Source organism: Sitodiplosis mosellana, unplaced genomic scaffold (assembly GCF_009176505.1).
Source record: "Sitodiplosis mosellana isolate CC-2019 unplaced genomic scaffold, AAFC_SMos_1.0 Smas_scaffold_10, whole genome shotgun sequence".
Taxonomy (NCBI): Eukaryota; Metazoa; Arthropoda; class Insecta; order Diptera; family Cecidomyiidae; genus Sitodiplosis; species Sitodiplosis mosellana.
Window position 1 is genome coordinate 229,027 of NW_022595252.1, and position 24,561 is coordinate 253,587.

At 35.7% G+C, this 24,561-nt stretch overlaps 5 protein-coding genes across 6 annotated transcripts in view; 3 read left to right on the forward strand and 2 right to left on the reverse strand.

The window, feature by feature from the left end:
• Positions 1-558, forward strand: part of LOC129567223 (26S proteasome non-ATPase regulatory subunit 10-like) — a 3,812-nt gene extending 3,254 nt beyond the window's left edge. Inside the window, exon 6 of the mRNA XM_055443877.1 lies at positions 545-558. Coding sequence (XP_055299852.1) covers positions 545-558 — 14 coding nt within the window. The remainder of the gene's footprint in view (positions 1-544) is intronic.
• A 4,579-nt stretch (positions 559-5,137) lies between these two features.
• LOC129567276 (uncharacterized protein DDB_G0287625-like) lies at positions 5,138-8,431 on the forward strand. Its single transcript, XM_055443945.1, has 9 exons — positions 5,138-5,615; positions 5,698-5,971; positions 6,107-6,232; positions 6,428-6,667; positions 6,767-6,905; positions 7,012-7,105; positions 7,165-7,251; positions 7,346-7,718; positions 8,038-8,431. Exons 1-9 carry the CDS (start codon positions 5,525-5,527, stop codon positions 8,114-8,116), a joined length of 1,503 nt encoding a protein of 500 aa, XP_055299920.1. The 5' UTR covers positions 5,138-5,524; the 3' UTR covers positions 8,117-8,431.
• A 1,926-nt stretch (positions 8,432-10,357) lies between these two features.
• On the reverse strand, positions 10,358-18,684 carry LOC129567252 (uncharacterized). Its single transcript, XM_055443917.1, has 9 exons — positions 18,195-18,684; positions 17,549-17,788; positions 14,607-15,912; positions 14,301-14,546; positions 13,976-14,188; positions 13,556-13,795; positions 11,314-11,496; positions 10,993-11,188; positions 10,358-10,844 (listed from the first exon to the last, which is right to left on the reverse strand). The coding sequence occupies exons 1-9, from the start codon at positions 18,204-18,206 to the stop codon at positions 10,658-10,660; spliced, it is 2,823 nt and encodes a 940-aa protein (XP_055299892.1). The 5' UTR covers positions 18,207-18,684; the 3' UTR covers positions 10,358-10,657.
• Positions 18,685-18,729: 45 nt separating this feature from the next.
• Positions 18,730-19,902, forward strand: LOC129567255 (GPN-loop GTPase 3). Its single transcript, XM_055443920.1, has 2 exons — positions 18,730-18,864; positions 18,941-19,902. Exons 1-2 carry the CDS (start codon positions 18,820-18,822, stop codon positions 19,787-19,789), a joined length of 894 nt encoding a protein of 297 aa, XP_055299895.1. The 5' UTR covers positions 18,730-18,819; the 3' UTR covers positions 19,790-19,902.
• A 4-nt stretch (positions 19,903-19,906) lies between these two features.
• On the reverse strand, positions 19,907-23,425 carry LOC129567253 (polymerase delta-interacting protein 2). Of its 2 annotated transcripts, XM_055443919.1 has the most exons (7): positions 21,943-23,425; positions 21,428-21,690; positions 21,279-21,373; positions 20,804-21,112; positions 20,631-20,669; positions 20,307-20,512; positions 19,907-20,186 (listed from the first exon to the last, which is right to left on the reverse strand). In XM_055443919.1, the coding sequence occupies exons 1-7, from the start codon at positions 22,047-22,049 to the stop codon at positions 20,078-20,080; spliced, it is 1,128 nt and encodes a 375-aa protein (XP_055299894.1). In that variant the 5' UTR covers positions 22,050-23,425; the 3' UTR covers positions 19,907-20,077. The 2 variants fall into 2 exon arrangements, with proteins under 2 accessions (XP_055299894.1, XP_055299893.1); XM_055443918.1 differs by having other exon boundaries at positions 21,279-21,690.
• Between the last annotated feature and the right edge of the window lie 1,136 nt (positions 23,426-24,561).

The following is a 24,561-nucleotide window of genomic DNA, read 5'->3' on the forward strand; positions in this document are numbered from 1 at the left end:
CTCTAGATTATGCTATTTTAAATGGTAATGCAGGATGTTTGTTTTCAGAATATTCACAGAGAACTAAAATTTTGTCCGCAAGAGGTCAAAGAAAGTGGTCAAACCCATAGAAAGACAAAAAATATTCGTGTGATGATTAAAATAAATAGTCAGTAAAATTGATCATCCACAAACTTCAAAGTCAATTCATCTCAGTGTTACCTTCACCGCCGCAAAGACAAAACAGATATTTTTATTGTCTTTTTCATGGATTGAACCGCATTCTTTGACCTTTCACGGACAAAATTTCAATTTTTACTTTTGTGTGAGTAAGAAATTGGTTTGATCTTTCGAACTGTATTATTTTTGAGGCCACAAGGATATCACCAAACTTCTCATGGACAATGGAGCCGTTTATCATTAAATCAAATGAAAATTGCACGATGCACACTCCAACGGATAAACGCAGTGAAGACGAGACATCACATTCAAATAAAATGTTTGTTGAAGAAATCCAACGAAAGAATTTCTTACCGATTTTTTGTTTCTGTTTTATACATCCCAGATTATGAGTTTTAGAAAAATCTGCTATAAAATGAGTATTTTTAGAAAAAACATATCTATAAGTTATACGTTTATAGCCAGAAATTAATTCAATATATTTAAATCACTCAGAAATCGTCTCCCCAACCATTTTTGGAGAAAATTTTCGAATTCTGGAAACCTCTTTTAGACATCCCTTTGGTACCCCACTGCGTTTTCAAAAAAACAATAGCTCGTCACTGTGATGTCGAAAATACATATATCTCGTATGCAAAGTATCCATTGCAAAACATTCGAAATCTGCTATGATGCGTGACTCAAACGTATTGTACGGTTCATGATAAAACCTTTCAAATTCATTTATTTATTAATTCGCAATTTTGCTCGCGAGGAATAAATTTTATAACACAAAAATTATACATTTAAAATCCACAGGCTCTACCGATCCAGAATGTGTATGTTGGTTTCGACTTTTCAACATGGTGAAATGGCCTACTGTACATTCATTGGAATCTCAGAATAGTTAAAAAGCTGTCAATATCTCTATAGAAAGTGTTACTTATAATTAAATCAATGGTTTCGTTGGGAATCATTTTTACGTTCCTGGTAAGAGATGGAAGACCGATGTGATCTGCAATGTTTTAGAACATTTCAAGATCTTCACCTTTGCTTAAGATACTTGCCTCGACTTGTACCAGAAACACAAAAATGATTCGCAAGAAAACACGCGGTTTCGGCTAAAATCCCATTTTTATCCTCAACGACACATATGAGTGGTCGGGAATAAAAATGACTGAAATTGAACCAATTATGGGTAACCGTAACACAATATTCCTGATTTTTAAAAATGCAACATAAATTCTCTTCGCTTGAAAGTGAATCGTAAAATATCTGTGGACCAGAGCTTAAAATAAGGGTTTTCTTTGATTCACATTTTCTGAAATCAAAGGGGGGGGGGGTGAATTCAAAATCCACAGTGGCATAAAAATCAAGAAAAAAAGTTAACGATTAAAAAAATCCTTGATATGTGTGTAATTCCGTTTATTTATTGTTGTTCCAAACAGTTCCGGATTTGGGTTGAAAATTGGGTAATTATTATCAAATATATTTTGTATTAATGAGATCATATCAAGTAAATGAGCGGCAAAATTCAAATAAACCGGTTGAAACTGCAATATCCATCACATCAAATATATTTGACGTTCGATTGTCGCGAATTTTTAAAAAAAGAGACATCAAATTAATGTTTTTCCGGTGAATTTTTAATTCACCGTTTGGCATATTTTGATTCACATTTTTAAATTTTGATTCACCATTTTGGACTTGATTCACTCTTATTTTAAGCCCTGCTGTGGACTATAGAAATCGTGTTTCACATTTAATTGAAGCAAAAATGTTCCATACACTTTCAAGTCCATTGGAATGGTGGTTTTGGTTGTGGCTTGGCTTCGGAGTGAAAATTAAGTGATAAGGAGCTCGAATTTCGATGTGCCGATAACACCATTGGATTGGGCACATGAAATACTGTATGAGAATCGAAAAAAAAAACAATTTAAATATTTTTTTAAATTTTTGCCTGTTTCGGATCATCTAAATTGGAAGTTTGTATGAAATCCTCGGAGCGCGGGTTTGCGCCGCTGTAATTACATTGGTTTATATGGTAAACAAGCTGTTGTGTTACGAACAACAGAGTTGCTCGCTATTCGATTCTATTGATGTTTACTGTGCACAAAATATTGCACACAAACACAGACACGATTGAACAGGTCTCGCTTAACAAGCGATTATGAATGAATGTAATGTGGAGTTAGTGCCTCACAATATTAAGTGTACTATATTTGTATGCAATACAAACACATTCGCGACGCTTCTTCTCATTACGTTCATTCATAATCGCTCGTAGACGTGCACACTCCTGTTTGTGTGTGCAACATTTAGTGCGCGTCATTTTTAAGAGAGATGAATCGACCGACTCTGTTTTTCGTAACACAACAGCTTGTTTACCGTATGAACTAATGTTACAGAATTACAGCGGCGCCGACCCGTGCTCCGAGGATTTCATACAAACTTCCCATGTAGACGATCCGAAACAGGTAAAAATTGAAAAAAAAGTTAAAAAAAATTGTTTTTCGATTCTCATACAGTATTTCATGTGCCCAATCCAATGGTGTTATCGGCACATCGAAATTCGCGCTCCTTATCACTTAATTTTCACTCCGAAGCCAAATCACGACCAAAACCACCATTAAAATGAATCATCATTCCCATGGCTTGAAAGTGTATCGAACATTTTTGCTTCAATTAAAGTGAAACACGATTTCTATAGTCCACAGATATTTTACGATTCACTTTCAAGCGAAGAGAATTTATGTTGCACTTTTAAAAATCAAGAATATTGTGCTACGGTTATCCATAAGTGGTTCAACTTTAGTCATTTTTATTCCCGATCACTCATATATCCTTGAATGAGCTAATATTGTCACTATTGGATGTTTGTTCAATATAAGCCAACGCAACCATGGTACGTGAGCCTGAATGTAACACAATGGTATGAGTCATATCGTTTGATCAAACGCATTCAAATTTACATCATGTAAGCGACGATCCATCTGTTGTTATTTTTTAGCTATGGAACGACTTTGAGACGGAACGTGTTTTGAGCATGCCGCGAAGATGTAAACATTTTTATATTCAAATAGCTATACCAGTCAACATTTCAAGACTGAAAAATAATTGCTTAAATTTGCAATACATTGCGATCGAATTGCGTTGTTTTTCAAACCATAGTGAAGGTGATAAAGGAATGAACGTAAACAACGTATTTTCGATGCGATCCATTTGACGAGGAACGCAAAATGTATGCACACGTGCACAGGTGGAATTGTAATTCGATCAATCGTTTGATCCATCATCAAATATTCTGTGAGCTTTAATTAAAATCGCCATTGCACGTGGATTAAATTATACCGGTAATGTATTGCTTACTGGGACCATTCTTTAAAAGTGATGCGTTCAATTGTATGGCTATCAAACAGTTCTTATCAATTGATACGTTTACAGTAAACTGTTGATAGTTCGAAGTTGGAAAAATGGTGAGTCGAAGATCGTTCACACTGCTGCTCAGTGGCTTGGTGGTATCCGGGGTGAATCGACAATTTCACTTGCAAAATTTTGGATCGGATTCTTTTACATTTGATTGTTTCAGTTGAAAATTTGAGATATTTTTTCTGAACCAATTGCGTTAATGAAAAAATGTCCGTTGTGAAGTTTTTCCATTCCAAGACCCATATGAACCATTTGCGGAGAAATCCAGTGCACAGCGGAGCTCCGCGGAGATGCCATACATACGTTATGACTGAAGCAGTGCGTTCATGACTAATTATATGTGTATTGAACAATAGAAATGTAAATACAGCAAAGTTGCACTGCTGTTTCGCTCACACTTAAAGCGTTTGTACGGTATCTCCGCCGAACTCCGCACAACTTCGCTGTGCACTGGATTTCTCCGCAAATGGTTCATTTGGGAACAGTGCCAACGATTAGCATCCGAAGAAATATCAGTTCTATTCGACCCAAATAAACATTTTTTTAAACAGTGTTTGAAATGGTAGAGAAACATTTTTTCAACAGAAAATTTATAAGAAAATCCACTATTTGACGCTATAGAGTACACCACATGTACATGTATGTCTCAACCTTTAAAAATGATCGCATGGACCGAACGTAAAAAACGACAAAGAGTTAAATCTATTGAACATAAACAGACACAAAACGCACCCCACAATATTAACTGTAGGAATTTCGACACATTATGGATTCTGCACAACTAATACACATGCATAGTTTTGAGATGCACTGACACATAAACTATACAACCTCTATACAATATTATCTTATATTACAAGTATTAGTTGTGTAGAATCTACACATACGAAGAGACATAGTATGTGTACAACATTGTCTGTTGTTTTTATAGAAACTTGAAGAAACAAGAAAGCGGGAAAAGGCGTCCTGTTTGAGTAACATTCGGAACGTTTGAACGACCATAAAATTAGGATGGATCAGATCGGTCATAAAATTTGACAATAAATAACAAAGCAAGAATGAACAATGAATGGCAATGTTTGGAAAAAATACAGCTGAAAACATTCCAAAAATGAAGTTAAACATATGAAAGACATTAGCTAAGCATATGAACGACAAAATAATAAAATTAAACAAGAGTTTGACTAATTAGTTAAAAAGTGACAAACTGCCATCCAAATAATGCATGTTCATGTTCTTGTCCTAGGTCCATCAGTGCAACATTGTTCAAACATTTTGTGATGAGTTTTCAAATAGTTGAAAAAAAAAGTTTTGGCGTTCTTCATCGATATTTCAGTCGTTCAGCAGGTAGATTTGGAAGCTGATTTCCATAATTGTGTAAAGTTTGTTCGAAATTTGTTGACTAAATATCAAACCATCATTTCTACAGTTGTACTACTGTAACATCAACAGGCAAAAAAGCGCTCAAGTGCATTGAATATGTTTTTCATCTACTCTCAAACAATTCATTCCTTATCTCTGTCATTCTCTCTTTCTTCTTCTCATTCTCATTCTCATTCTCTCAGTCACATCCGTTTGCCCAGTGTGAGTTTATAGCGGCATACAGAACAGCTGACAAACTCACTTATTTCACACAGAGCCAAACATGAAAATCAGCACAAAATAAACAGCACGCTAATACACTGTCAACACAGAGAAATGCACACTGTCCCAGTTGAACAATACACAGACAGTTCAGTTGACACATAAACATAGATACCTTTGTGTATACTGTCAAAGTTCGCTTCGTACATTTTTGTTATTTTTTTTTGGCACACAAACCATTTTTGATGTGAGTTTTCGATACAAAAACAGTTTTTTTTTTTTCATTCAGAAATCGAAGAAAAAGTTAGTTTTTTCAGGAAAAGTAAATATTATTTGTTGGAATAATCGAATTTTTGTCGAAAATCCAACGAAAATGTCGATTACGCCTGAAGTTAAGAAAAAAATCGTTCTGAGTATTCTGAACGTGTTTGCTAAAACTGGTGCATTCCTGAAGCAAATAAATGGTAAGTTTGCCAATGTTTTTAGCTATAGTTATCATTGTTTGAAAAGTATTTTATTTCATTTACTTCAATGACACAATTGCAGTTGAATATCAAAAAGAGACAGGTGAAAAACTCGCACCTACCAAAAACGACGCAGAAGAATATATGAAGACCCTTGAAGACGTAACTTTGGAGTCGGATCGGTATTATTCGAATTCCGAAAAGTCAAAGCACATAAAAAAATTTGTAGAGGAGCAAAGAGTGATCCATTCACCAAACTATAAAGGACAAAAGATGGTGCCGAATTTCAACAATTCAAGGCAAAACCACATTGACACACAATTCAACAAGTCATTTCCCAAGCGTCAGCCTGTTTCGTACGTTTGTTACAGAACATTTTTTTTTACTTTCTCAAATGTCAAAATCTTGCCTCTGGCCAACTTTCGTTGTCAGGATATTGTGTGTGTGTGTTTTTTTTTGTGTTCAAAAATTAAATATTTCCATTTTTACAGATATGGCAGCGATTATGTCGATGTGAATATCCCATCGGGCAGTGGTATTCCATCGCGCAGTGGTATTCAAGCTGGAAAAATCAAAAGTCGACGAAAGACTTGCGGTGCTTTAGCAAATCACAATGTGTATGTATATTACGATTGTTAAACTAGCAAATTTGCTGGTGTCTTTGATGCCATATTTGCGGTTCAATTAAGAGTCTGTTCGAATGTGTTCATTGAATACTGTTTATATATATAATATTTTGAGTGTATCAAATAATACCATCTTTTGATATCTATATCAATTGGTTAATTGAAAGCAATTTTTTTCCCGAACAGTCGTCACTTTTCACCGCCGAGAGAGGATAGGAGAAATCGTTGTACAACGCCAGACAGAGACAGAGACAGAACAATGAAATCGAACAGAAGTCGTAGCCGGTCACCACTAAGACAATTGCAAAGAAGATCGCCAATAAGGTATACTGAACGCATTCGTTCATGGTCACGCAGCCCGCCAAGAAGTCGAGCCATTTCTCCACGACGTGCCATTCCATCGCGTTACTCGCCACCACGACGCCGGTATGTGAATTTTTTTAAATGACCATATTGACACATTGCTCAACATTGAACATTGTTTAATTTTTCTAATCTGGACGCAATTATTGTTTTGAATCACAGTGGTAGCCGGTCACCAGGTAGAGATAAACGTTCAAAAAGCCCGAGAAACAAGCGTTCGGCCAGCCCAACAGATGGGCATCCAACCGCAAAAAGAGCCAGTCGTTCACGGTTTAGTCGATCGCCGGTTGAGGCATCTGAGGTATGTTTTGTTGACTGAAACGACTGAATTTTCATTTTTTTTTCCATTATTGAACAACTCATGAACTAATGAAATATTAACGAGATTTTTCTTATATTCATTGTAGGCAAATTCACGTTCAAACGTGCCAAGTGACGCCGAGAAAACTGATAAATATACGAAGCCCGTCGAAACACGGCCCCTTCCCATCCAAACAAACGGTAAATTTTTTTATTTTATGCGGTTTGGGCATGTGACTTAAATCTTTTTCCCATTTCAGACACACAACCGGAGGCCAAAGCGAAAAAGTTCAAATTCACAATCATCGGCGATGGTTATATGTATTACATGCTCTCCGATATGCAATGTAAGTGCTACTTGTTTGAAAAATTAAAGCTCAACGTAACTATTGATCGAAATAATTTCATTCAATGAATGGAAACTGTTCTCTCCAATTCCAGCTGATGTCAAATTCAATCTATCTATGTGTAATCATACACTAACATTTGCCGATGCACTGAGAATGGTTGAAGTACAACAGCAGACACTGCAGAAGAAAAAGCGAAAAGTGATGATTGCCATTGGTGTCACGGATTTGCGTAATGGGCGAACATTGTACGAAATGAAACGTGATTTTACGGCATTGTTCTTGCGTTGCGATCAATTTGGTTTGAAGCCGTTGATCACAACCATTCTATGCTTTGATACGCTCGAACTCAAAGCCAAAGCCGATTATTTCAATCGCTTTTTGATGGAATGCTTCGAAAATGTGATTGACATGCGTTGTGTGCTACGAAGCGGTTTGGCTGATGTGATGACTGCATTGAACGAGAAGTATGTCTGTGCCAATGGGAAATGGAGCACTTTTTTACCATTGAAAATGTAGATTGCCATTGAAAGACGAACACAAATTTTTTGAAGAGGATTTTCAGTCTTCATACATCTGGTTTTCGATTGATTTTGAATCTTCTTGAACTTTATGACTTTTGTGTTTTTTTTCTCAAAAAAAATTTCCTTTTTTTACAAAAATTCCGTGCAAAGTTCCATTCCAATTGAATTTCCGTCAAAACCATTTCAATTCTACCGTGTCAATTGTCCAAATTTGCCAATTCTTTGTCAATGGAATTAACAACGTGTTGTTTTTTCCCCACAGAAACAAAATGGAAGAGAATCGAAATAGTTTGGGTTTTGGAACACGACAGCAGCTCATACTCAACGTTCCAAGAAAATGAAATGCCGAATTTCTTTTTGATTAGATTGAAGGCGGAAGAATCATTCACAAATTCCGAGGTAGTTTAATTTCCGGATTCGTTGACTAACCTAATCCGTGATAGAAATGGCACGTACTGAATACGTGTTGGATCTCATATCTTACCACCAGATATCGATAAATGATCATACTGAAAATGATTGAAAGAAGTTAAAAAAAATTTGAAACCAACAGCATTGTATTCCAATAGCTTCAAGAAATAAAATTTGCCTATACACTTATTACCAAGAGTTCAAATTAAAATAAATGCAGGAAATATTTCAATCGCTATAATAAATGAATAGTTTATTTTTGGTATGGATTGACAAAATTTCAGGTCATAGGCGTATATATCACGCCTTTTTTCTGCAGAATGTTTGGAAAAACGAAAGGGGTAAAAGTAAAACAATTATCAAATATACACATTTCGGAGTCGATTCAAACAATTGAAGTACTATTGGAAAATTCATACGGTTAGTGCAAAAGCATTTATTGTCCTACCTAAAGCGAGCGCCATCTGTTCAGTTTGAACATGAAAACAAACAAATTGATCCATACAGAGTCACTTTGTTTGTTTTCATGTTCTCACCGAATAGATGGCGTTCGCGTTAAGGAGGGCAATAAATGCTTTTGCACTAAAGGTATGGGAAAACCATTCGAAAAAAATACTCGCAAACCCAGCTCAGTTATACAAACAGCGTAATTTGGAAATTCCTAGGGGAAAAATCACAAAAGATCAAAATAATGACAAAATAATAAAATAGAATTGATTACCGTATTGCAAGTATACTCGTTTGAATTAGGATGGGTAGTCAGCGATGACATGCTTATTATGCAGACATGCACGGCAAGGTTCACTGACTTAATTCCCCAGGTGGAATTTTAAATCCACTAAAGATAGCAATCAAACTACTTATTACCCGAATTGTAAAAAAAGTTTATGGTTGAATTAATAGCAAAAAAGGCCAACAATGTCAGCTCCATGACGCCAGCCCCGCCCGGAATTTTTTTTCAAGAAATTTCAAATCTGAACACGCTATCGTGTTCTACGCAATTTGTGCTAATTAGTGCTCGCTCCCCAGAATTTGTGCTGCAACTGGAGACGAGCACAAATTCGACAAAAATTGAAAAAATACATTTTTCGTAGATTTGAAGGTTTTGCGCCGACAATCAATTCCAAATGAGATTTTCATACATTTTTTCCAATTTTCGTTGAATTTGTGCTCGCTCTGGGTAAGAGCACGAATTGTATGGTCAACGGCACAAATTAGGGGACGTCAAGAGCTTTCATTATCAGCTCTCAGATCATAAAAATGTTGAAAATTTCATTTGGAATTGATTGTCGGCGCAAAACCTTCAAATCTACGAAAAATGTATTTTTTCAATTTTTGTCGAATTTGTGCTCGTCTCCAGTTGCAGCACAAATTCTGGGGAGCGAGCACTAATTAGCACAAATTGCGTAGAACACGATAGCGTGTTCAGATTTGAAATTTCTTGAAAAAAAATTCCGGGCGGGGCTGGCGTCATGGAGCTAACAATGTCCCCAATACAACCTCTGGCTATAAAGAATTTAATTGGCGATTGGTATTGGGTTCAATTTTGACAAATATCAACAATCCTTGTCGCTCGAAATATTTTATTCAACATCAGTGTCGCACAGCAAAATGTTGCATAGTGTTTACTTTTTGCAGAATGACACTCGTTCAATAAATAAAATGATTAATTGCCCTTGATCGCAAAGTAATTATTTACAAATTATTGCATATCATCTTTCTTAGTTGCTGTTGCATTTGAGTGGTTTCAAATGTTGTTGCATCAAAGAACACAATTTCTTTATATTGTCGATAATAATGGATATTTTCAAAATACAATAATTCGATATATTTGGAACTCGAGCAATAATTTTGGAATATTGATGATATTAACACTGTTTGCATAGCGCGAATTAAACCTTATTTTCTTTTTTCAATGCTGACTCAGCAGAATAGGCAGTGTAACAAAACAAACGATTTTATTTTCCCCAGTTATGTAAGCGGGTACAATGTACGCCTTGACGCTCAATTTAGAATATATGTAAGTAAAACTGAATGATTTTTTCTGTCTTCTAAATCGGTTTCTTTTCGATGACATCAGAGACTATAAAAGACGTGTGGCGTCAAATGGGATATTTTTTTCACAATAAAAATGTAATCAAATCAACCCGCCCATTAAAACCTCTTTCACATTTAATGGAAAATATTTCTTAGATTTTATTTCATGATAAATTTACAGCTATTCGATTTATTCATATGTTGGCACTGCTTGGAGTTTTGAATATCAGATTCGCCCAAACATTTTGAAGGCAATCATACTTTTCTTCGACTTACTAGCTAAAACCATGTCGAGATTGAATAATAAAATATAGCATAAATCACGACTAAAGTATTGACATCTCAAGTACAAAGTCGATTCTATAAACTCCATTCGATACATCGTGCTCGGAATAAAGTTTATGAAAAATGTAAGGCATAATAATATAGAGCATCTAGTATTTGACGGCATTTCCAGCCTCTCGAATGGCAAACAGTGCCTTACTGCAAAAATCTGCAAATGCTTTCACTTCCTTTGTATGAATGGCCTGGGAAACGTTCCGTTTGTGCTCAAAGATGTCCTGAATGCACATCCGATTGTTGGTCCAACGATGTGGCTCGGTGTCGATCAAACTTTTGAAACTAAAGAAGAAAATGAACGAAAACGGACAATTAGTACATTTTACTTTACTTAATTACACTGGATTCACAATATTCCATAAAAATTATGTAATGAAAAAGTCAGTTAAAAATGAAAATGAACCATTAATCATAAAGCTACAGTCCTTACCGACGCATCGAGCGCGAAAGAGAGTCAACCGGGCAATTGCGGAAATTTTGATTGATCTCTCGGCCCTCGAATGGACTGATGATTTTGTTGAAAAAGTCAAAATTTGCATAGTAATCAAAGAAACCGATAAGCAAATCGCGTACACGGTCCTTGCAAATTGTGACATTCGTTGGATTTGCGAAGTGAACCAGATTTTCTGTTGGAATAGATTTCGATTAATAGTGGGTTTAATGAAAATCCAGAAATTTATTTAAAAGATATCACCGTAAACAAAAGCCAAATAAAATATTCCCTGAACACCTTTTTAAAATAAATACACACCTCCACATTTTGCTGGCTCAAGACTTGAATCGCTTTGTAAGCTCAATACCGATGGCAGCTTTCCAGCGATTTGCAAGTAGAAAATCACCAACAGTGTCACAATGTAACCGCCGAACAGTTTTGCCCAATCACCATTTGATCCTTCTTGCAGAGCCAATCGAACAGAAATCACCATCTGACGAGCTAAAATTTCAAAAAATCAGACAATTAAGTAAAGGGAATGGGTGGAATTTTTTTTATTGAAAAATTTATTTGAACACAAAACAAAATTAAATCCAATGGTACTAATACTTTTTTCGAGTGTTGTGAACTGTAGTCAATCATTGAAATAAATATACGGTGTAATCAATCAATTTAACTTAACAAAAAAATCCGAGAAGATCTACATTCTCTAAATACTATTCATTTTCAGATCTGTTTGAGTAAAAGATTGGATTCTATGATTTACTCAGTATACCTTGGTTTAATTTACACCTAGCGCATCGTTCAAATACTTTTCCATTTCCAACACGTTACACCGTACAACACAACTTTTCACACATGAATACTTTAAAGGCTCGTTGATAGAGCTCAAAATTCCAAACAAAACTGTATCTTTAGTTTTTCCGTGGGACGTCAAAATTTCTTTTTATCGCGTTGTGTATTTTTTTGCTCAAACTGGATATGGAGCACTTCTTTGATATTTTGGGACGGCTATATTTCGGTGAAGCGTAGGGAATATCGTTTCAATATTTTCAGCAAAGTTGTAGCTCAGAGTCCAATTAACAAAATTTATGAACATTCTATACCTTAAAAATCGCATCTGACTAGGCTTATAGGGCAAAATGTCGAAAAAAGGGCGATTTTTCCCAATTTCTCCCATTTTTCCGACCATAACTCGTAAAATATCCATTGTTTTTGTTTTCTGTCTTCAACATTATTGTAGCCAACGTCGAACTTAACAACTCTTTTGAACATATTATTCCAAAAAAATCACATCTAGCCTACTTTTTTGGTTCAAAGTCACTTGTCGCTACCAAACGATATCATCAAGCATTTCCGGAGTTCTGTAACTTCTCAACTACTCGAATTAGAGCAGTAGTTTCTGAAGCAACTTTTTGGTACTTCTCATGGGCTTTGCAGACCAAGTACTAAAAATACTAAAAGAGTACTAAAATGTACTAAAAAGTGCTAAATCCTCCCAATGGTTCTGGACAACTGTGTGTGATGTTGCACGACACTACGAAGTACTAAATAGTTCGAATTAGAGTTAAAATTGACAGAATTGAACTGTTACAGACCCTCATGAACGTTACTTGCTGAAATATTGGTATTTAGTTCAATGTTAGCCCTACATCTCATGGATTTGTCAGCTGTTTGAACTGTAATATTTTGAAAGTTTATCCAAATATTTCAGCGAGTAACGTTCATGAGGATCTGTAACAGTTCAATTCTGTCAATTTTAGTACTATTTAGTACTTCGTAGTGTCGTGCAACATCACACACAGTTGTCCAGGACCATTGGGAGGATTTAGCACTTTTTAGTACATTTTAGTACTCTTTTAGTATTTTTAGTACTTGGTCTGCAAAGCCCATGAGAAGTACCAAAAAGTTGCTTCAGAAACTACTGCTCTAATTCGAGTAGTTGAGAAGTTACAGAACTCCGAAAATGCTTGATGATATCGTTTGGTAGCGACAAGTGACTTTGAACCAAAAAAGTAGGCTAGATGTGATTTTTTTGGAATAATATGTTCAAAAGAGTTGTTAAGTACGACGTTGGCTACAATAATGTTGAAGACAGAAAACAAAAACAATGGATATTTTACGAGTTATGGTCGGAAAAATGGGAGAAATTGGGAAAAATCGCCCTTTTTTCGACATTTTGCCCTATAAGCCTAGTCAGATGCGATTTTTAAGGTATAGAATGTTCATAAATTTTGTTAATTGGACTCTGAGCTACAACTTTGCTGAAAATATTGAAACGATATTCCCTACGCTTCACCGAAATATAGCCGTCCCAAAATATCAAAGAAGTGCTCCATATCCAGTTTGAGCAAAAAAATACACAACGCGATAAAAAGAAATTTTGACGTCCCACGGAAAAACTAAAGATACAGTTTTGTTTGGAATTTTGAGCTCTATCAACGGGCCTTTAAAGTGTTCATGTGTGAGAAATTTTTTTGAAAAATGTTGTACGGTGTTATCAAACCAATTTCAAATCTCACATTTTATTACATTTCCTTCGAAAAAAAAAAATACATACCGACTGGTTGTGCAGTGAATAGGCTATTGATGACATCAGTGTTTCGCACTCCGACGCCCGTACCGAATGAAAAGTTGCACTTGAGACTTGTGGCTGTATGAGTTGCTGATAAAATGCCGTATCGAGTTTGTTCGGAGCATTTTGCATCAGACCATTCGCCACTATTTGACAAAAATTTCAGGGTGTCATTCATTCCATTCACGAATACTTGACCCGATTTATCCGTATTGAAACTTTTGTCTGTGGAATCGATAAATGCCAATAGGAACGAATTAATGGATGCCAACAAAAAAAGAACGACAAGATGTTCATCAAAATAGAATCTCATTTTTTAAATTGTAGAACGAATTGACACCCATTCCTATGGGTGTCAATTAATTGTTTCAATATCACAAAAGAAGCAGTGCTATTTCCACTCACGCAAATCAAGGTAAACATCCAACGTAGCCAGGCCACCTTTGGCTATGTTATAAACATGCGATCCGATCATATGGCAATTCACCGTTTCGTATCTAGGTTTGAGCGCGACTTGGATCGACTCAGTGATTTTCTGTTGAGTTGCGGTTTTATCTCGGCGCATGTTGAGACTTACCATCAAACTTATCAGTGCTGATAGATCCCCCGAGAAAAATCCTGCGGATGAAAATGCAAATAATGGAAAAATATTGGATAAGTACAAGATGTTTTTCACTCAAGGGTCACTCAAACTCAAAAGTAAAAACATAAATCAAAGAAAAATGTATACGTTTCAGTTGCTCGTGGTTGACTACAGGAGCCGGATCCTTTGGTACAGCACTCATTTCGTTCGGTTTTGCAGGTTTACTTGTGACGTCCTTCTTCTGAGAGTTTTGATTTGACTTCGATGAATCGTTGGTCGACTTCTGATTAGATGCTGATGCTTGTGGTGTATTTTTTTGCTTTGGGATGGCACCTTTGCTCTTCGGATCGTTAGGAGTTGAGGACGGCGATGAACCATTTTGACCTTGAGAACCTTTTAATGAAAACGAAAATGTCAGATGACATATTTTTGTGAACTTAATACAGTACTCACCTTTGATCTTTGCATTTGCATTTTGATTTCGGTTGTTTCCATTTTGGCCATTCACCTGTGGCGATGATTTGCGACTGCCCTTTTGTGGATTGGAACCCTCGATTCTCGTAATACCGGTCAAGTTGAATGACGAAGCCGAGCGTGGAGGCATGCGATTCATCGCCTGATGTTCACCCGTTGTATTGTTGTTGGCAAAAACTGGCAATGACATCAAACTGTTTGTCAATTCAGATTTCTTCAATTGCGTCGAATTCAATTGTTGCTGAGACTTTTTAGCGTGTTCCTTATTGACTTTATCAAAAAAGTCCTTCAATTTTGGATCGTCAATTTTTTGTGTCTTTCCATCCTTGTTCGTAGCTGCCGGACGCTTTACATCCTTCAATGGAACTGGTTTCAGTGGATTGGCCACTTTGTTTGGGTTCAAATGTGGGAATTTGATGTACAGATTGTTCAACTCGTACGTGGCACACGGCTTAACACCAGCACCGGATAGAACTGCACCATTTTGAATGATACTTTTAGTCACTGGAGTTGGGAAGACTTTTGCGATGGTGGCTGGTTTTGGAGCAGTAGCAACCGGTACAGCGTCCGTTACAGGTGTTGATGTGACAACTGTGGCAGCATCAGATCCATCATTCTTTGCGCGCCAAGCTGATGGAGCAGATTCATTCAACGATCGTTCTCGCCAGGATAGCAACGAATTTGGCCGCATTGCGCTTGGGTGATCTGATTCCGATGGTATTTTATTGGCCGGATCACCTTTGTTGAAGCCATATTTTGAGTTGATTGAACTTGCCTTCGGTGGCTCATTTTCTTTCTGTGGCACATTAACCCGTGATGGTCCATTGACTTTTGTCGGATCACCTTGCTTGCCGATCAATTCAATGAAATCGTAAATGTTGTCGTCAAACACATTCGGAATCACCGTAGGAACAACGACTTTGTCGGAGCGAATGCCATTGTTATTGCCATTGTTTTCTTTCAAACCACTGGTTTTGACAACATCCGATTTTTTCCGAGCATCTAGACTGGCGATTAGATCTGCCATGCTGTTAATGTATGCTGAGTTGTTCGCTTCTTTGGTGCTTTGTAATGGTTTCTGATGGTAGCTTTGATGTTGGATTGGTGCGTTATTTTTCTTGGCCCCCAAATCCACATGATCACCTTTGCTGTTGTTATTCGAATCGAATACACCATTTTGATCCAGAGCGCTACCTTGTGTCGACCGTCTATCGATCAGATTGGTATTGTGCTTCGGATCAGCACAATGAAGCAAATAACTGAGGCGTGATGCAGCAATGTCAACCTATGAAAGATTGTGACAATGATCGGCAATTTATTTTATCAGAAACATTTTTTGGTATAGAAATAAATCATTTAATTTGAAAAAGATTCAGAGAAAGATTGTTAACATTTTTTTTTAAACCAAAAGAATGAACTTTTTCGGTAATATCGTATTGCAGAAAAAGTTTGACAATTCACAACCTCCATATAAAAAAATTTGGAAACTAACCATTTACAAACACTATCTGTAATCTTTTCAGAAAAGTTTTTCTCAGTGTAGTTTACAGTTCAAGTGCGAAAAAATGCCATGCAAATATTTTCGTTTTACAAAATTTATGAGGTATGATGATCGTATGTTAGTTTTGCCTGCCGTAGTGAAGTTGAAGCCTACATTTTAGGCATGGTCAATAAATTGACCCAGGCCATGCAGAAGAAAATTCATATATTTACTCTATAAATATTTTCTTAAGCATAAAAAATATTTTCGAGTCTACAAAGAGTATGCCTTTAACAACAACAATACCACATATTTTACTGTTTACTGTTTCATTCATGCATTGTGTGATTGCCCCACAATCAAGCGGTGGGGGCTATTCATTTTCACATAGTTTTGGTGCAAAATATTAGCTACTCTGATCGAAAAGTGTGTGCATTTAGTGTGAATAGTGCAGAAGTCTTCTGCCAGAAGAATCATCGGTTTACAATTGAAATCCAATTGGTTGACGATCAAAGTATGAGTATATCATGAGTAAGTTATATTCGCATCATTTCACAATTTATTTGATCGGTGTAAAACAGTCAATGACAGATAGCTGAGAATATATGCTGAACATAGAAACTCAGCAAGCTGAGATTCCCAATGGGGAATTCGTAACGACAATTTTTACTGTGTGTACACACTTGTAACGTTAATTAAGTATGGCAAAGTGTGCGAAATTTTGTGTACATTTCATGCACAGTGTGTATAAAATATGTACATATTCGATTGGGATATTTTGACTTTGTGACGTGCTATTCAAACAAATTTATGATGGAGGGGAGTTTGGAACACATTTTCCATTACACCCCATCAACACTCCATGAGTAAGTTATACTCGCATCATTTCACAATTTAATTGATCGGTGTAAAACAGTCAATGACAGATAGCAGTCAATCACTCCACCAAAATTCCACATAAATTTGCACGAAAGTCACCAAATCCAAACGTTCCAATCTCAGCTTGCTGAGTTCCTATGCTCAGCATATATTCTCAGCTATCTGTCATTGACTGATGTAAAATAAACAATAGATCTATAATGCATAGAAAAATGTGGAACGTTTTAAATACTCGCACTAACTGTAAACTAAACTTCGGACACAATAAAAAAAAGTAAATACTTGAGAAAAAATACTATGTATCTTTTTCAAACCATTCAAAATCGCGAGCGCTTAGCAAAACTAACAAAAATTCCGAAGAAAAAAGCAAATTCAGAGAAAATTGAAACAGAAAAAAATGCAAATAAAAATGCAATGCAATTCAGGCGAATCTCCTCAATAAAAAATGTAAGGTTATAAATATAAAATAATGAAAATCCTTTCATAAATGGACAACAAATTCCGATTCAATAGAAAAGTACTCTTATGCATAAAAAGATATATAAAAAAAGTCATGGCCTACTTTGCAAATCCGACAAAAGATGGTCCGCTTAACCTCGAAGTTGGTTTCATCAAATGAGCATACAATTGCATCACCTTGGCCAGCTGAAGTGACTTCTTCTACATTTCCAATAAGATCGCTAATCGAATCCAATGTTTTTTCAAGCAATTCAAGTGTGGCTGGATTTGCCTTATTTACTTTTGTTTGGTAAGAACCCAAAACATCGAGGAACAGACGGAGATTCCAGTTGAAATCTTCCACCTAACGAGAAAACGAAAATATCATTAGTAAAATTAAAATACAATTTAATAAGGAACCAATAAAAAAGTGTTGAAAATATTTTTGTTTCAATGACAAAAGACTATAAAAATGATATTTAATAAGATTCCATATCAATCGGATCGTGAACAACGTGATTCAAATCATTGGCAATGAATTTGTACCGTTGAATGGATCTGTTTCAATCAAAGTATCCATTGAAACATATTCACGTCTATTGAATGAGATAAAAAGAGAGAGCCAAAGAGACGCTGTCATGTCATGAAAAAAAAACTTATTTTTAGTTCTAAGAAAAATTGGAAAAAAATCAAAAAGTCTATACAATTTGCATAATAAGTTCTCTGAATGTTGTTTACATTACAATAACATACAAAAAACTATTTCAAACCTGTGTCTCCATGTTGCATCAATTTTCACTTTCTTCTCTCCAGAACGTTCGTACTGACTTCTTCACTGACTTTGTGCGTGTGTTTTATCGGAAGTTAATTTTTTTTTTGCAAGCATAAGCACATTAATATAAACTGTTTGAAATAATTATACTGTACGGTAAATGTTGTTGTTCACAATTGCATGAACATCCAAATAGCCGGCATTTATTTCACTTATTATTAACTTATCTAATATGAACGTCTCAATAGTTTGAACAACATGCACATGAGAGAAGAACGAAATAAATCTAAAACGCACAAAGATTAACAATAGAATTACACATTGTAGCGGATTTGTGCTAAGAATGAATTGCAGCTGAGTGCGGTGGAGAACAACGAAAGAAAACAACAATCAAATGACAAGATAATGACAAGAAAACAAGTGTCATTCGTATTGGATTTAACGAATAGCCGAAATAATTATGAACGCACTCTAAACGAGAACGACATTAGACAATTCGAAGCGACCGTGGTAAAAGTGAGGTTATGTAGTGCTATTTGACATTTCACTCAAACAAGGCACACATTTATTGAATGTTTTGAACTCATTGTGAGTAAGTTAAGTGCAAAAATTCACACAACAAAATGCGATACGCTCAATTGGTAATGGGGCCGGCTGGCTCTGGAAAGGTAAATACTTGACCTTCATTCAGAACCACTTTGATTTTAGTTTTTTATGAAAAATATTCACTTTTGTTTCCAACAGTCAACGTATTGTGCTAACATCCAACGGCATGCAGCGGATGAGAAGCGTATAATTGATGTTGTGAATTTGGATCCAGCTGCTGAACACTTTGACTATCAGCCATTGATCGACATTCGAGAGCTAATCCATTTGGATGATGCGATGTCGGATGAAGAGCTTCACTTTGGTCCAAATGGTGGTTTGGTGTTTTGCATTGAATACCTCATCGAAAATCAAGAATGGTTCAAAGAGCAACTGTGCGGCGGTGGTGATGGTGATGAGGATGCCTTAGAAGGTGAACCAGATGATGATTACATCATTTTTGACATGCCCGGCCAAATTGAACTGTACACACATCTGAACGTTGGCCGACAATTGGTCGAATTGTTGACATCGTGGAACTTTCGAGTGGCCAGTGTTTTTCTACTCGACTCACAGTTTATGATCGATGGCGCGAAATTTCTATCGGGTACCATGGCTGCATTATCGGTTATGGTGAACATGGAATTGCCGCATATAAACGTGATAAGTAAAATGGATTTGCTCAGCAAATCGGCACGCAGCCAATTGGACAAGTATTTAGAGCCAGATGCACGTGCATTACTCGGCCAGGTCACCAATGAATCGTCATGGGGACGAAAGTATCGTAAATTATCCGAAGCCATTGGTAATCTCATTGAAGATTTTAGTCTGGTTCGATTCACACCGTTGAATTTGAACGATGAAGAAAGTATCGCTGACTTGCTGCTGATCATAGATAATATCATTCAATATGGAGAAGATGCCGACGTCAAACAACGAGACTTTGATGAACCAGATCCCGAGGACAAAGATGATGATCCAACAAAATTGTATTGTGGCGACTTTTAGTCTCTCGTTTTTACAGTTTACAAATAAATTTTTCGTTTCAATTTATACAATTTAAGCTATGATTTCCTTGTTAACATAAGATAGAATAAAAGACAAGTGATTGACTAAAAAAATCCATTTTTTAACGTTCTTTAAATAATTTTAATAGTTTTTTTCGCATTTTTTTTTTACTTTTTTCTAAACAAAAAAAAAAGAAAGTCCTATGCAGTTCGATTTGAGAACAGCGTTGTAAGTGGAGGTTTGAAGCAAAATTTATGAAAATTTGAATGATTATGGTGGAAAGAGGCCTTATTCATTATATTCATTGGTATCCAAATTGGATGTACTATCCAGGGAAAATGGCGGAATACGACAATCGAAACTAATACCATCCTCTCGTTCCATTAAAAATGTACCCCTGAAATGAGTAGACAGATGGTGGAATTAGTACGTGTGAATGAATATTTATTTATTATAATAAGTGTATCAATGGTTATTGATTCTAATTCAAATAATCGCAATTCGCTATAAAACGCACCACATATGGCCCGATGGAGCCTGCAGACTAATGTGCGACGAATATTGAAAAGCTGGTGCCCGTGAATTGAGTATTGGCTCTTGGCCAACAACACCACGGCCTCGGACTGTTTCCAATGTGCCGGACAGAGCAAATATTCTCCAGTGTCTCTCACGCAACTGCACACTCAATTGACCCAAGTTTTCCAAACGAATGCTGTATCGCCACTGTAGAAAGAAAAAAACATCGATTTAGATTTTGCGTATTTGGGTTAAAGAACTGATTTTGATTTTCATGTTGTTAATTCTTTCTGTTTTTTTTTCTTATCAAAAATAGATAACAAACCCAATGAACTGGTGTACGGGGTGTCTGCCTGCTGCCCATCTGAAATTGAAAAAATGGTTTCCTAGTTCACTTATTTTCCTTTCTGTTATTCTCATAGAGATCAGAGATTCCATTGGAGATTTGAAAAGATCACAACGGACGACAGCCGATGCGAGTGACAATCCGAAACTCACATAAAACGGTATCACAGTCACTCGTATATTCTCAGTTGTTTCTCGATGAACCTCGGTTAATTCAAGCCATGGATGATTTTTCTCCTGCCACGCGTACAACGTTTCCGATGCCTTGAACGAAACATCGTTCTTGCCGGTGTGCACCAAAAATTTATCAAACAGCTCATGCCGCAACGGTTTGCGATCACGATTCCACACCGAATAAGGGATAATATCTTCATGGGACACATAGTCAAGTCCAGGAATTGCATACAAATTTCGATTCGAATCTTTGTTGCTCAAGAATGTGACGGCTTCCGTTTGGGCTCTCTGGAATGAAGGAACGAATAGGTAAATTAATTGTTGATATAAAGTCGATTATGATCGATTAAAAATGAGCCAGTTTTGAATCTGGAGAATGAAATGGGCATGATAAATGACTTAAGCCAAAGCCGCGAATAAGAACAAATTAGAAAAAAGTTAATCAACAACTTACGACATGTGGACAATCTCTGGAGTCAATTAGAACTTGGTAGTAGGTTTGAATATCGACCGATACTTCCTTTTTGCCATCATTCCTCGTTGAATCACCTTCAGTGGGTGAAAATTCTTTAATTGTTTCTATATTTTCCCAACCTTGTTTACCTTTAGTTACACCTTCATCTGAAGCCGTCGCCGCCGTTGACGTCGTATCCTTATTCAATGTATCTGTTTCATTGGCAATTGGCGACGTTTTTTCAGCGGTTGAATCGCCATAAGGCGTTGTATACGTATTTCTGTCATAAATTTTGGCACGCCACGGAAATAGAATGACTCCCCGATAGCCAAACACGCGATGCAAAAAAAATTGGCCCGTTTCATACTTCTCGTGCACTTTTGGTACCACCAATTTTCCCACTTCAGCCAGTCTACAAATTGACAAAAAACAAATCAACAATCATCAAACTCACTTAAAACTAATCAATCTATTTTTGTCACGGAACGCCATCAATGTTGTGAATCAAAACAAAGCTTATATAACCGTATGCGCAAATGGTGAAACGTCAATTGTTTATAGTGTTCACAACTAAACAGCTGGTCATATAAACGTTTGCTCGTGCAAATTTTGCGCGTTTCAACGACGACTTTGATCGAATTTTTGCATTATGAATGAAACGTACCTTGCATTTCGAACGGTTTGCGTGGACAAACATTTTGCACTCGATATAATGTTGATCAATAAATATCTCGATTGTCGAAGACCTTTGCTTCCACTTAATGTAATCATTATACACACTTAATCACCTAAAAATATGCTAACTATTTTATTAACTAAATTATATATTCACTCTAGCACTCTGCCAGCCGATGGAGTTTGCGGTTGGGTTCGGTTTATTTATTGACAATTGAATTGACTTACAGTAGAAATTAAAATCTATGCGTCGCACACTCGACGACGATAAGATGCAGTGCCAATCTGAGCTCTTTTTTTTCTCTTTCGGTGAAATGTATCGCATGTAAAGCTAAACGTCATAAAATGACATTTCGAAGGGAATTTTTATTGGAGCGCCAATCATATTCGACATATACATTTGACAACGTCTGTCAATGACGACATTTAACCATTTCCCAGACAAATTTGAGCTAGTTCACCAAATTTGATCAAAAAGAAATTGCTCAGTTTCGGTTGAAATGGTTTTTGTATTCGGTTTCTTTGGAATTAAAAAATTTATTAGAGAATTCCATGAATTTTCATATTCATGGGAAATTTTTTCGAACTAACAATTTCTTTGGTTTTAAATTTGTACGAAATGGCATTTTTCTCGTTGTATTTTTATTCGTTTTCTTAGAATTTTTTTTAAAAAATAATAATAATAATGGATTTTTGCTACAAAATTGCAGATTTTTTCTCTAGATGTTTTGTTTTGAAGAAAAATGATTTTCTCTCTGTTGTTATTTTCCAAAACAAGAATTTTTTCGTTTTATTTAACATGGCAAATTATTTTTACTAATCGACGATTATAATTAATTTGTGAAAACAGTTCAAGCCTAATTTACAGTTCACCATGCGAAAAAAAAAATTTGCATTGATTGTACCCAAATCGGTCATGCGAAAAAAATATTTGGTATTCCTCACCATTTTTTTGCATGCAAAACAATTGCCGGTCCATTCTTTTGTATGAAAAAATATTGTGGGGAATACCAAATTGTTTTTTCGCATGCCCGAGTTAGGTACTCAAAAATCAATGTAATTTTTTTCGCATCAATGCAATTTTTTTTCGAACTGTAAATGAGGCTTTAACAACATTTGGTATTTTTTTAAATTTTATTCAATGAAAAATTATATTTCTGCCTTTTCTTTATTTCACACATTTTTGAAATAAATTTCAAGCAAAAAAAGGGCAATGAAATCATTTTTTGGGGCCTTATGATTCAATATTTGAGATAACAGAGAACAGCATTTGCACTCTGCTCAAATGACCACTCAATGAATAAATCTTTCATAAAATTAACTGTGTTCTAGTCTATTCATTCAAAACAGTCTATTTTGAGATACTCTTTCGAGTGCTCATTTAAGAAGAATGCAAATGCTGTTCCCTGTTATCTCAGATATTGAATCATAAAGCCCCAAAAGACGATTTCATTGGCTTTTTTGCTTGAAATTTATTTCTGAATTGCAGTAAAACCATAGATTTATGTATTTCCAAAGCATACTCACAATTTCAAAATCGGTCGAGTCTCTCTGAAAACATTTATACCTAAGCATTTTTTTTTCAACAGTATATTGCCAAATTGGCAATGTCAATGTAATATGCACACAATACCGAATGAACCACAATTTGCCTTACATTGAGTAACGAAGTAAAATATTTTTGAAAATTTCCCCAACGAAAAAATGCAATAAAAAATTTCAATAAAATTGAAATCATTTTTCTCGTAATTAAGCCAGCGATTTTGTTTTAAACTAGGGGGTAAGAACACAAGCGCTTGAGACGAATTCGTACGAATTTTCGTGAATTCTTGTAGATTGTGTATACGAGACATTCGCAGCGCAGTGAGTGTACAACAACAATAACAAAGCCACGAACGCATGAATTCATGCGAATACATACGAATGACACAACTTGTTCCTAGCCCCTAGGTTTTAAATTCATAACAGCTGTCGTTTTTGATAAGCGTAATAATTATTTTTGAATGCTTACGCGAGGGCTTGAGTGAGTATTTCCGTTGATAAATGTAATTGTTTTTATGACCCAACATCTGTTTTTGTAAACGTTCTTATTTTCTTCTTTTATTCTGAAATTCACACCAACGATATTGGATAAAATATCAGGAAAATAGAAAAAGAAATGAAAAGTTGAATAACAGCTGAAATTAGAATTAGGAAGTCTAATTTTAATCAATTGGGATTCAAATTATCCCTGTTCTGTAAATCCACATCGATCGTTAGTCTTATCGTTATACGAGAATGATGCTGTAAGACGAGAATTTGGATTTTGTATCAAGAAATTGATAAAAAATGGAAAAGAATGACGCAAAAAGAGAAATTTCGAAAATAGAATAAACTCCTCACAATTGTTTGATAAATTTTCATTTTCTTTTATTTTTATTACATAAATAGTTAAGCGAAATGGCCCCAGTAACGGAAACAATTTGCCATGGCGACATATTACAATATTTTCTAGTAGAATTTTTTGTTTGTTTGCTTTTATTTAAATAACTTATCGTATTAAGTTATCGTTTAAGAGCCCGACGAAACACGTGTATACCCAAACATCTGGATGGGCGATTGGATTTGA